Source organism: Pezoporus flaviventris, unplaced genomic scaffold, assembly GCF_033815535.1.
Source record: "Pezoporus flaviventris isolate CSIRO_AGI_PZ_B2104156 unplaced genomic scaffold, CSIRO_AGI_Pfla_v1 ptg000070l, whole genome shotgun sequence".
In the NCBI taxonomy this organism is placed as follows: Eukaryota; Metazoa; Chordata; class Aves; order Psittaciformes; family Psittacidae; genus Pezoporus; species Pezoporus flaviventris.
The window spans coordinates 1,736,549-1,749,958 of record NW_026892618.1 but is presented as its reverse complement, the minus strand read 5'-3'; the positions used below and the strand labels follow the sequence as shown (position 1 = coordinate 1,749,958).

Below are 13,410 nucleotides of genomic sequence, written 5' to 3'. Positions count from 1 at the left end.
GTCTGCTACTATCTGAAACCTCCTTGCCATGAAGAATTTACAGACTGTGATCAAATTACTTTTTAATACCCTTTTAGCTTTGAGGTCCTTAAATGTCTCACAGTTTGACAGACTTTCCAAAAGTCAGATAAGCTCTGCAGCCATTTTTGAATATTTTGCCATCTGCCATTACAACTTTTCTGCTACAGACCATAGTGAAAGCAACATTTTCCTCTACCAGTTTCACCACTGCTAGTGAGATAAAAGGTCTTTACTTCTAATTGGCATCTCCTCTTTATATGCAGGAATTTCAATGGCTTGCTAAGACATCGTACTGTATAGGAAACTGATGGTGGATAGTTACCTATTCTATTACTGGCTATTTCAAATGGTTCCAAGATACTCCATGCCTGTTGTAACAGAACAGTAGAGAGTTGTGATGTTACTTGAACTTTGTTGTTTCTGCATAATGTAAAATGTGTAATCTTTGTGTTGTGAGGCAGGAACTTTGTTGCCAAGATAGACAAAAAAGGTGTGCTAAATTTCAGATCCTGGAGCACAGCACGGTATCATAAAACTGTAAGAAAGACCTATATTACAGTCTGATTTATATTTGATCATTGTAATACATTTTCAAATTTTTATAGAACTGCAGGAGACATATAGAAACTGGATGCAGTGAAGTCTGTGAATCCTTTAATGACTCCTTCATCCTCTCTTAGTCTACAAGAATCTTGCCAGAGCACTATATTATGTGGTGCACTGTGTCCTTCCATGTGGTCTGGTTTTAGTATGCTAGATAAGGTGCAAAACCCAACTAGAAGAATCTGTGTTCACATACATTTGTGCTTAGAGAAGGTTGAACCCGGTACTGTTGGAGACCAAACCTACAGACAACTTCTACATGTCTCCACAGTCCAAAGATTACTGTCTCCCAGATATGAAGGAGGCACAATCCTCTGGAAACTGCAGTATAAAGGTGGGGATGGGGAGCAATTTCTTACAATATTACAGATTTTTTTTAAATTTACACAAATTACAATAACAAACAGAAGTATTCTCAAATACTTTCAGCATGGCCCTCAATAACCAGATAAGCTTTTTTGTCTTATCTATCTGTCAAATGGAATTAACAGAACTTGACTAGCTCGTGTAAGCACTGTGTACATAAATATACCACAGCCTATGAAGTACTAATTTGCTTCTATAGTATATAAGAACATCACTAATGTCAGGTGTAGCCTGAAAGAGGGAAATACCAACCAATCCCTTAGCTAATTTTCAATAATCTTGCTTTTTAAATATTCTAGACCATGTTTGCAGTAATCTACATCGACTAAAGGGAAAAAGAAAATGAGCAAGAGATCACCCTCACAGGTGAAATTTATTAATGTAACAAACACTGGAAGATTAGGACATAAAATGGGAAAATGGGGATTACTCTTGTCATTCTCCCACTCCTTACAAATCCTCTTTTTTCTGTTATCTCAAACTCCGCCAAAAGCCTGCCCCTTACAGCCAGCATCATCTTGTGGTCTTTCTTAAGCATAGTTGTTTTACTGCTTCAAGCATTTTTACTTCTGCTTTATGTATTCCCAGGGAAACAACAGGCAGAGTCAAACTGAGAAAGAGCTGGCAAATGCCAAACCAAGTTGGAGGGGTTTTTTTTGGTGTTTTTTGGTGTTTTTTTTTAATAACATTGCACATAGGTTGTAATAGTAACACATTCACAAAAATGCATCCGCAGTTTTGTCTTCTTTTGGTTGTTCATGCAAACAGTGGGGCTGTTTTTAATTGGGATGACATTTTTTTGCTGTGAGTTCTGAGAGGCTTCAGTGACTAGTAAAAAAAATTAAAAAGTCAACTCCCAGCCCCTCATAGAATTTTCTTTAAAATGTCATAAAATGAAAATTAAGCAGGCATTTTTCTAGTTGATTTCAGTTGTTAACTTCAGCAGCATAAGAGAAGTTTCAGAGGGTTTTGGTAATCCAAGAGGGTTAATTCTGGCTGCCCTACAATCACAATTTCTTTAGAGCTTCTTAGGTGAAACTGCTGGAGATGAGCTGTTAAAGTAAGAATGATAAAAGGTGTGTTCAGCAGCTCCCTATGACTCACCATTTTTCAGAAATGAGAAGCTGGGAATGGAATAAAAAATAGCTTGCCTCCCTCATGTGTGTGACTGATTAAAATCTGTATCACTAATCAACATAGAATACAGTCAATGACTGTTTAATTAATTTACTGTAATTTTTGATGATCACTGCAATTACTTTTCCACGTGCTGCTACAAATGACAGTAATGATTTTCAACAGAAAGAAGGCAGCCGGTGTAGTGTGTGTCAACTCTCAGAGCAGCATCACTTTAATGACTACATGGAATTGCTTTAATATACAGAATGCAGCTTAGAGAGATCTGATTAGTTAGTTAATATTCACAATTCCCCTTACTACGAAGGCTCCTTTATTGTATAAACTACTCAGCTATGTATTAGAAAACTAGTTTTTCAGAAAGAAAAATTGTAGGTGGACCTACCCTTTTAGATTTGAGTCCAACAGTCATTATTCTGCCAGGTGACTACACGAACCGCTGTGCAAACGCCTTTCCACCACTGCTTTTAACACTTACTGTAAATGGTTGTCTCCACAATCATTCCACCTTTGAGATTCTTTGGAGACTAAGTAAAGATAATGAATACATACAAACACCAGGAAACAGATTACCTTATTGGGAAGTAAAGTGAGGTAGATTATTTATTTCACACATAACCACTTTTTATAGCTATTTTCACTCCCCTGTTTTTTTATAATGGGTGCCCAGTTTTCACCACTTACTCCTTTGATGATGCCCTGTGGATGATACAGAATGTTGTGCTGATTAAACTAATTTCTCTGATGTTTTAAGTAATGTGTCTTATTTAGGATCATGTTATTACCTAACATGGGACTAACACTAACAGCATTTCTAATTGTGTTCCAGGGACATTTGTCATATCCCTGCCATTCAATGTCTTAAGCTGGTTTTATCTCTTTAGCATTTTCAATTTCAGAGAAGCTTTTAATAGTGGATTTCAATGTCTTTTCAGAGGCATGGTTTTTTTTTGACAAGATTTTTTTTTTTTAGTAGATTTTCTTCACAATTATGGTTGTAGGTATCTGTGTATGTATATTTATGACAGTGTTGATCATGTAAGTTCTCCAAAAACCTTTAAGTTCTTGAAAATTGTTTGTTGATCTGCATCTGTGTTCTCTCATGACTTAACAGAAAAATTAATGTTTCCCAAATTTTAAAGCTTTTTGATCTATTTATTTCCTTTTGAGACTGTAACACCCATATGTGTGACATCTTCCTAATGATGAACAACCTAACTGTGGCTAATTGTTGGCCTTTTCTTGCAGTGAAACATCATTATAAAACCATGGTCATACAAACATGTTTTATCAATTTTCTGATGAAATGCCTAATTATTTGCTGTGGTTGTCTTCGTCATGAGCTAATCAGGGAACAGTGACAATAAAAGCAATTATGTGGTAGGTCCTTGACCTCCGTTCTCACTGCAAATAAATGGCTAACATTGTTACCGTTTATGGTCATGCATTCAGCATTATCATATAAGCTTTCAATGATTTCATTTCTATCTGGTATTCCATACTATGTCATTAGTTCATGTAGAAATTTAAGCATACTCTCAAAGTTCTTTTGCAACCCCATAAAAGTATTATTTATGATATGGCTTTTTGTTTAATAATAACTGTAAGAATAATAATTTGCTTTATACATAATCTTCAGCTCTATTACCTGCTTGCTCCTCCTTGAGTTAGAGAGTTACCTGCATCTTGACATTCAAAATATATGTTGGGACTTGATTTTTCACGACACTGAAAGCAAAGGGATTTTACTTTAGTGACTTTTCTTCTTCATTCTCACTCTGTTAAAAGCACCAAGAGGACACAGATAGTTCCTTTGCAGGTGCTTTTAGTAGTTCTCTGGGGCATAGCCTATTTAAAATGGACAGTATTCTGCCCATAATTTTCTTTTCTCCTTCTTTTGAAAAATGTTTTCTTTCACTTCAGAACTCCAAATCACACTAATTCTTCTACTTAGAAATCCTGTTGCAACTTTGTACAACCAGAGAAAGGTTTGTCTTCCTTAGAATTTAGATCATTACCTCCACTTGCAATTATCTTTGACTGATGCTGTTTTACCTCCATTGTTTGCTTATCCATCTGCTTTATTTAGTTTCTAGAAAACTAGAAGCAAGTAATTGAATTTTATCAATGCAATAAAAGTTTTGGTCCTTGCTAGTTAAAGTTTAATACAGCTGAGATTGCATAATTCAATAGAAGTTGTGGGAGGTACTCACTGCTTCATACCTTTGCTATTCTAGATCAAACTACTCTTAAATGCATGTCAGAGACAAAGAGGCTGATATTTAGTTACACTTGTGTAACTGAAGTTATATCTAAATCAGGAGTAATTGGGAGCACCTGACTTAGCTTTTTAAATGCAAACATGAAAGTGAAATCAGCAAGCCTTGACACCTTTGATGTGCTATGAAGAGAAACAGCCAGACTGCATGAATGCATGTGAGTATGAAGCCCAGCTGTTGTTCTCAGCTGTATTTACAAAGTGGCTGGGTCTGTTATAAAATTTCTCTGTGATACTCAGAATGTAAGTGAGGAGCTTCAGTATAACCTTGCTATTTTATTTTTCAGTGTATATATAAAAGGTGTAAAATCCGCACGTGCTATTACAATTACTACAGAGCATCTAACACCTGAGGATGTAAGGGGTAGGAGTTTTGTAACTACTACAAGAGAGTTTTTTAAAATTAAGTGTTTTCTATTGTTGTAGAGAAGATTAATTGCCTAATAAAACTTGGGATGTCACACTCCTTTCTGTGTTTGATGCTACAGTTTAGTGACATTATGCAGTGCAATTGTGGGTTTAAAAGAAGTCTTCTGATTTCACATGAATTTTATGCTGTGATCTGCTACTTCAATAGTACTATTCTGGATTTGCTGTAAGGTAGATGAGGTAATGATCTCACTGTCAAAAAAACTTACTCAAAATATATGAGAAAATCTAAGAACGGAAGATGCTCAGAACTGGTTTCCAGTATGCCTATCAGCTTTCATTTCTCAGTGTGCAGAGTTCCTTTAGCAATAGTCTTCAGATGACCTTTTAACTGCCCACTGTTATTCTAAAGCTAAAATAGGGAATTATCAGCTCATATGCAATGAATCTGCAGTTAATAAGAATGTAAAGAAGTAAATATTGCAATATGGAATCTATAATTTACAGAGCAAAAGGAAAAGGAGAATAAAGCATGAAACAAAAAATATGAATTATATATGTATAAAAAAGAAGATGCAGTGTCTATCATTGTATGTCGGGAGTGAAGGTGATAAGATTTGCATGAAAAATAGTTTGGGAATGAGCTCTGAGGCCTTGGAGCTTGACAAGCCCTGAGGTGATGAGTTGGAGCATTGAAAGACAGGGAAGGTAAACAAGCAAGCCTTGGGAGGATGGGCCAGGATGTAGTTGTGGTGGGAATCTCAGTTGGAGGACAGAGGATGTAGGGGTTGTGAGAAGGTCTGCAACACTGTGATTGGATTATTTACCTGGAGAGTTTCACAGTGGCCAATGAGACTGAACGTTGTTCGTATGTGCAGGTTGGGAAAGTACCAAATAAGGGGATAAAAAGGGCTTGGTGGTAATAAACGAAGATTTGAGTCTCTGCATCAACTTGAGCCTGTGTCGTGAAATGCCACAGCTGTACACAAATACTGGCTATATTCAGATTGAGGTAGACAGAAACCTTGCGTATTGACTTAATGTCCTATGCTAATAGTGAAGTTTTAAATACAAGGAAGAAAAAAAGCACACAGTAAATGAAGCATCTTAAATTATTTGAATGCAACTGATAAAAATCTAACTGAAATATCTCTAAAAACTAGATTAAAAATAATTTCTTTTCATTATTATAGTACTGGGGCAAGTAAAGAAGACTCAGAGCATTGCAGATTTTGATGTGTTTGGTTCCAAGCCCACTCTCTAGTTATGCTGTTGGTCTCCTGCCCTGACATCAAACAGTAGGCTAAACACAAGGATATGCAATGCAGAATGAGTTTCAGCATCCGTCTCTTTTAGGAACAGAAAGTGTTTCTTAGCTGTGCTTTTGTTATTAAGCAATTTCTGTTTTTCTAGGAATTGCAGTTCCTAGAAAACAGACAAGAATATTTCCAAGAGGATATATACAATTATATCTGTTATTCTAACTCAATATATTTTGAAGGAAATGGAGGCATACACATAATGGTAAATGTTTTCTGACACACCTATCATCTGTTACCAGACAGATTCTTCAGATGATGTTAATTCCCAAAGAGTTCTTGCATAAAAGCACTATAAAAGCATTTAATTTTATTTCTTTCCATGTTTTAAAAAACATTATTAGTGCTCTAGTTTGCTGTATTTAGTCTGAGCATAATATAAAAGCTACATAAGGGCTGTAAATAAAAAATATGCTTTGCCATATGTTGAAAAAAACCTCATCTTTGTAACAGTATGATTATATTTCTGCTTAATGTAGCGATTTTGGAGGTGTAAATTTAAGACCTTTTTTATTTTCAAAACTCTTAAAATGGAAGGAGGCAGATTTTGTTCACTTTGCTATTGTAAATATCTTGAGCAGCCTCTGCAGAGAACCATCCTGCCAGCCCAGCATCTAATGTTTTCGGTGGACTATGGCCATGTTCACACTGCACAGCTGACCCACTTCAGTGCCAATATCCCAAGCTAAATGACTCAGAAAAGACTGCATGCACAGCTCTTAAAAATTATTGCAGCAGAGGATCTACTGAGCGCTGATATTTGCTGCAGTGATAGTTTGTATCCTGTTTAAAAATTTGGTATCAAAGGGAATTCTTTCACGTAGTCTTTTTAACCATCAGGAAAGTATTTATTCCTTTGGGGTTCTATTCAGTTACTGTGGACATGCTCAGTTACCTGCTGGCTTCTAAACTGCCATTTTAATATTTTTATAGGCTTTTTTTTCTCTTTGTTTTTGAATACTTTGGTAGTCATTTGAAGAGGTGTCAAGTAGCAGGTGAATAGCAGCATGCTAAAAATTAAACTATCCTATTCGTTGTCTGAAAGGCAAAGTGACTCAGAGGAATTCACAGCAGAAGCAGATTGCAACATGTAATCAGAGGAAGTAAAATAGACTTGCCTTTGTCTAACCCATTTCCACTGCATAAAGGAAATAAGCATTGGCTTACCCTGCTGGGCTGATACTTTTCGTGTTTCTGGACAGCCAGCAGCTTTCCAAAACTGTAAGTCCTGTAGCATAACATGTGTGATTACATACAGAGCAGATGTTGCTGTTGTGCAGAAAAGCAGGGAACAGCAAGGCAAAAGTTAGACTTCAAGAAGGTATTCCCTGTGATTTGCATCCTTGATGAGGCGGGGAGGAGCTTAACCTCACCAGAGCAAGGCAGAGAGATCTGTTCCCCTCTTACATGTTACACAGCACAGTCACTAAGTATCTGGAGAAACTCTGCCTGACTGCCTGGCACACTTCCTCTTTTGTGCTCTTCCTTGCTAGTCTGACCTTTTCTAGTCATTATTAATTAACAATATTTTCATGAGGGTGAGAACAAGTGTTTTCACTAGTCAGAATTCTGATTCCTCAACTTACAATATTTCATGTTATTGCCTCCCTGGCTCGTATTTTGTTGAGCAGCAGTAATGATTTGCCTGCTGCTTGTTGCTCTTCGATATCCAGCTGTTAAAAGCCTGCTCAGGCTAACCAGACTGCAGATTCTTACATGGAGCAGTTAACGTGGAAGGGCCCAGCTGATGCACCTCAGCCATGACCTGGAGGAACCACCATGAGGCAAGCCACAATTATTTAAGCTCATTCACTTAAGGACTGTGATGGTGTTTGGGTTGCAGAAGGGACATCCATCAGGACCTTCAGACCACACAGGCCTTTGGACAGACCTCAGATGGTTTCCATACTAAAGAAGAAATCAACATTAGTTGGGCTGCAAAATCCATACACTGCATAATGAAGAAACATTATTCTAAATCGGGCTCTCAGATTAATGGTTTTCCTTCCTGTCCTTGCACAACACTGCAAGCTCTCTGCAGAGCAGCCAGCAGCATGTATAATGGATTCCAGACTACTTTAGTTATAATAATATTATGGCTATACATGGTCCTCTTTTACTCAAGTAAACAATAAAGTGATCTGCCACAACAAAATTTTTCAACATCTTGGGGATGGTTCTACCCGCTACATACTATGACTTGCTTGATATTTCTCTCTCGCATACCTGTTTCAAACATAGATTTCATTGCCAATTTATAGCATTTAAATTAGAACACAGAAAGAAACAACAAAATAAAAATCACATATTTTTGTTTTTAAATCCAGGAAGATCCCAAACTGCTTTACAAACTGCAGATTAATCTTGCCATCTTTCTTGGCATAGTTTTTTAAACTGTCAGTTCTCTACAATAAGGATACATAAAGTCTTTGGCATTGCTGAGATTCTTGATGTGCAAGAATCACTTCCCTATTATGATCATGTAGTGTCTTCTAGAACGGGCATGTTTTTTTAACTGTACTAGAATAGATGTAGTACAGGAAGCTAACAACTTCAACATCTGTCGTCATGAAAACTTGAAGACTGTTTTGGGAAATGTTTTTAGCAGTATTTTTTTATGCCCTGGGATATAGGCATCTCTCACAGGATTAAAGAATCTATTTTGTATTTTCAAAACACTCATCAGTAAACAGGAAATGTTTTTATGGTATGATGCCACATATATATAACCATGCTTGTGAGGTACTAAAGAAAAATGCTTATTTTCTTTACAGAGGAAAAAGCTGAGACAAGTTTAGGACACATTAACAATGCCAATGCAAACTGAAAACTTGATTTTATAGGTTGAAAACCTGCTGTTATCAGAACATTTAAGAGGTTGGTGTCATCACCTAGAAGAATGGAAATTGAGGTATAAAATACAAAAAGATATTAATAGATTAGGTAATTAAAAAATCAGTGATGGAAATTATAACTCCAGTAGCTCCACTGCATTTCTTCACTGATAGCATTACTGCATATTTAGAAGTACTGACATAACCCATTCAATATAGACTGCAGCAGAACCAGACTCTGAGACTTTCTATATAGCAAAATTACTGTATTTTCATGTATGTAATCTGCAGATTATCTAATGGAGAAATAAATAGCCAGGCAACCTCCTTTTAATCCCCACTGGTTTAGCCATTGCTATAATACACAAGTCTGTAATTTTCTGAGGGAACTGTTTACTCAAAAACCTCTTTCACATGCTGAACACCTTGCCTGAGATCACCAGTGCCTTTTTCTTGTTACTTTTTATCTGTTCAACTCAGATCAAGTCATCAGTCAGCAATGGTGAATTTCAAAAATTGCAGGTTATAAGTTTGAAAATATGGCATCTCTTGTGGTGTTTTACATACTGAAATACAAGGGAAAATTATAGTTTTGCTAAGGAAACATCTAGTTATTTCTTTCATTGAGCAATGAAAGGATTAGAAAACAAAACAATTTTATGGGAACTGAGGGGAGCACAGACAGACAGTTCACTGCAGAAGGGATGAGGTTTACTGGGGTGACTTATCAATGCTCATCTCCTGCAAACGCAGGAAAAGGAGCATATGGTATATGCTCACCTGATCCTAACATACATTCCCCGCTTAATGCTTCAAAAGAGAAAAAGCAAAGAGACAGAACACTTACAGTCAGTAAGGGAAAGTGACCAAGAATACTCCCAGAATTATCTAATAATTTCCTTTAATTTGTAATGGTGTGGAGGAATTGGTATGTGGCTAATATTTTTTATATATGTGTATACATTCACTCAATCAGTATGGATTTTTATATACCCATATGCACACGCACATGTATTGAGCTAGAATAGAATTATTGTACTACTGCATATGCTGGTCTTAACCTGTATGGCAATTCTGAATGAAGACTGGGAAATCAATGTACAAAAAAAGCTGAAGGAATTAGGGGAAAAAAAGAGAAAAGAGGAAGAAGTAAAAAGAAGAGTGCTTACAACTAAACACAAGCAAGTCTCCATCTTAAGTAGTACTGTTAGACTCTTCTATTGGGCAAGGCCTGCTAGAATAACCCTTAAATCTGTACTGCATGTATCCACCACTGACAACCATGCCAAAAAAAAACACTCCTCTTCCACTGATTCTTGTCCTTGTGTCAAACTATCACTACCTTTTCTATTACAAAAAATATTCAACCCTGTTTGCTCTAGATTTACATTTAAAATTAAAAGGCAAGTTATGAAATAAAAGGATTACTGCTGTCACAACCCTATCTGCAACACAGTGCTATGCAAGGGTTCAGGACTTACCCTTCTAAAATATACACCTATCTGTCCTATCTCTGCCCCCTTTCAAATCTTTATGGTCTCTTGCAAAGAAAAAAACGTGATGCCTTTCTTGACAGCTTATTTAGAGCATTATTATATTCAGCTCTTTTCTTTTGCTTCTGTTTTTTTTGGTAACAACAGTCCAAAATCATTCAATGTCATTTTGTCCTACAGCTATCAGTATTAACTTCTTATATTGCATGTTCTGCCTGCTCCTGAATTATGTCTCCCCGATTTGGTCTGCTTTTTGGGGGGCTTTATTTTGTTTTTGTGGGATTTAACTTTGCAGTAGCTTACTTGTTTCACTCTGTCAAATCAGATCAAGCTATGCCTTTTTTTTTTGGCTATGCATATAAAAAAGCTAACCTGGTTTGTTTTTGTATTTTTTCTGCATCTCATACCACAAATAGTGTGGATACGTGATATCTCACACTGAAGCTATTTCAGTGTTGCAATGTATGCAACTCTTAAAACAAGTCCAACAGACACGTAGATACACACAGCAGTTACTCTCTGATGTTAGATTAAAATTAATTTTATAATGGTTGATGTAGAACAAAGACTTTCAGTTTATTTGTATCATACAGTGGTAAAACTATTTAGCACAAAAATATGCCAGAACCTGTTTCTCCGAGAACAATATTAAAAGATGACTTTTATTCCAGATTAAGAAATCACTCCTACGCAGTAACTCTGTAAGACAATTCATGATATAAAGAATTATGTGCTAGAAATAGTGTCATTCAGCCTGAATTTGAAGGCACTTCTAAACACAGGTGACTGTTCACACTACTAAACTACAGAGTCAAAAACTATCACAATATGGCTTAATTTACTTACCAGGCAGATGTACTCTGAAAAGTCATCAGGGGTGGGCTTAAAGCATCTCCTTTTAAAGTATGCACTGTCTGTGATGTTTGAGGCTGTGTCTGAGTTTGAGGCTGTGTCTCTGGCTGAGGCTGTGTCTGTACTTGGCTTGGATCCTGAGCAGGGTTAATCCATCGGCTCTGTCCCTGTGTCATCCACTTTCCCTGGATGCCCCACCGTGCCAGGTAAAATTTGCAAATGTCATAGTTCATTGAAGAGTAATATAAAAGGTCCAGTATAAGCAAGATCACCACAAAAAAGCCATAGATCCACACTCCTAACAGTGCACTGTAGTTGCTGTGAAAGAAAAGAGAGAAAACATAAAAGTTATCTATATATCAGTAATGGTTGTAGCATTAGTTTGTCAAAGATAACATATATAACATACTATAATAGTAATATAATATAATAGGGTGAAACAAAAATTCTGTTCTAAAGCATATGTCCTTAAAAATTATTCATTATTTCAATCTAAATACTGCTATATGCATGAAATAAGAGGTTTTTAAAAACTAAGTCACCCTGTCTCACAAACATTTTTATTTCTCCCTCTCATCTGAGTATTTGCATCAGCACATAAGTGTGATGTACAATTAGCTTTGATGCTTATGTATTGGTTGATGGATCGTATGCCTTACTCTGCAAATTCTCTCTCCCAGAGTCACCCTACTGAATGTGACAGGGCATTTATGAGAGTGATGGTATTAAACATATAAAATATGCTTAAAAACTGAGACTGAAGAGTGTCTACACTATTGAAAACTTTCACTGCTGACATATATTATAAACCACTTGTCTTAAAAGATGTTTAATGTGCTTGGATTTGCTCTGAATGTAATAATTAATTATTGCTGGATACAGTAGGTACTAGTAGAAGTATAGGCTTCCAAGAGCAACTATTAAAGATCCCTTAGTTTGCTGGTAATAAATTGAAGAGTAATATAAAAAGAAGAAATAACATAGACAAGATCGTATACAATACATTCCACATGAAGGAAAATATGTACTACATTTATAAGTATACATTTGTATAGTTGTAATGTGTATATATAGGTAAAAGCCATGAAAATTATCAGATGCTGACATGGTGCACAGAGCTGTAAAGCTATGACAGGTGACTAAAGATATTAAAAGAAACTGGGGGCGAGGGAGGAACAGGTATAAGGGATCAAGAATTTAGAGATCAAAAGGGTAAGAAATGCTAAAGCCCTGCTGGAGATGCAATATTATTAAAAGAAAAATGACTGTCAGGTGTAAATGCAGTTTGGACTGGAAACTCTGTGAGTGAGGAGAATGAGGTCAGAACAAAGAAGGAAAGAAATGGATAAGAATGGGACTGTCAGATATACAGCAAAGAAGGCTAATCTGGACCTAGAAGTTAATATGGAAGTATGTGTACCAGAGACTGTGAAATAAACAGCAAGCAGAAGGGATACTACCAAAAAAAATGTCATTAGGAAGACAGTCTTGGAGGAAAATTGCACTGAATTAAAAAGTGGGCAACTCACATCTACATGATCCTAAACTTACATAAATTAAATTTGAACACACACTCAACCATGATTTCTTTCACATTCAGAAATACTTTGAGAGAACTGGATTTTATCAGAACATTGATCAAAACAGAAGTGCTTTGAGAATGAAAATGCTGAGAAGACCTAGAGATGCAAGCCAGAAAGATATTTTTGCTTTTTAAAAACATGTCCCAAGCCTTTTCAGATGTAAAACATTTCAAGTCTCTGCTTTGAACTTTCACTTCCATTTAAAGTTCTCTGTGACTCTTTCATTTTATACTTTAAAAATAAAAACCCAAACCAAAAATAAAAGAGGATTTGAAACAAAAAATCAGATAGAAATGATTTTCCATAGCAAATAACTGTAAGTAACAAAAGGAAGGTCAGAAATGCTAATGGGTCCACCCCTGTGTAATTTTAGGATTACGCACACCTAGGATTTAAAAACAAATTCAGTATATTTCCAGGAGGATTAGAAGTAGAAAAAATACAGTGCTTCTGAAAACCTTTAACTCAAGAGTCTTTCACTCTACTAAAGACTTACACATTCATGCTTAACTTCACACAACAGTGGTTGGATATTTGTAATGCATTAAAATGTTT

General features: G+C 36.0%; 1 protein-coding gene across 4 annotated transcripts in view; it reads right to left on the bottom strand.

Moving 5' to 3' along the window:
* Window positions 1-13,410, bottom strand: part of SHISAL1 (shisa like 1) — a 103,709-nt gene that overhangs the window by 14,390 nt on the left and 75,909 nt on the right. For 3 of the 4 annotated variants that reach the window (XM_061472055.1, XM_061472054.1, XM_061472053.1), the window contains exons 4-5: window positions 11,267-11,590; window positions 7,459-8,001 (exon numbers count right to left, since the gene is read on the bottom strand). In XM_061472055.1, coding sequence (XP_061328039.1) covers window positions 7,986-8,001; window positions 11,267-11,590 — 340 coding nt within the window. In that variant the 3' untranslated portion in view covers window positions 7,459-7,985. Of the gene's footprint in view, window positions 1-7,458; window positions 8,002-11,266; window positions 11,591-13,410 lie in introns of those variants that run through there. The other variant, XM_061472056.1, reaches the window with a different exon arrangement.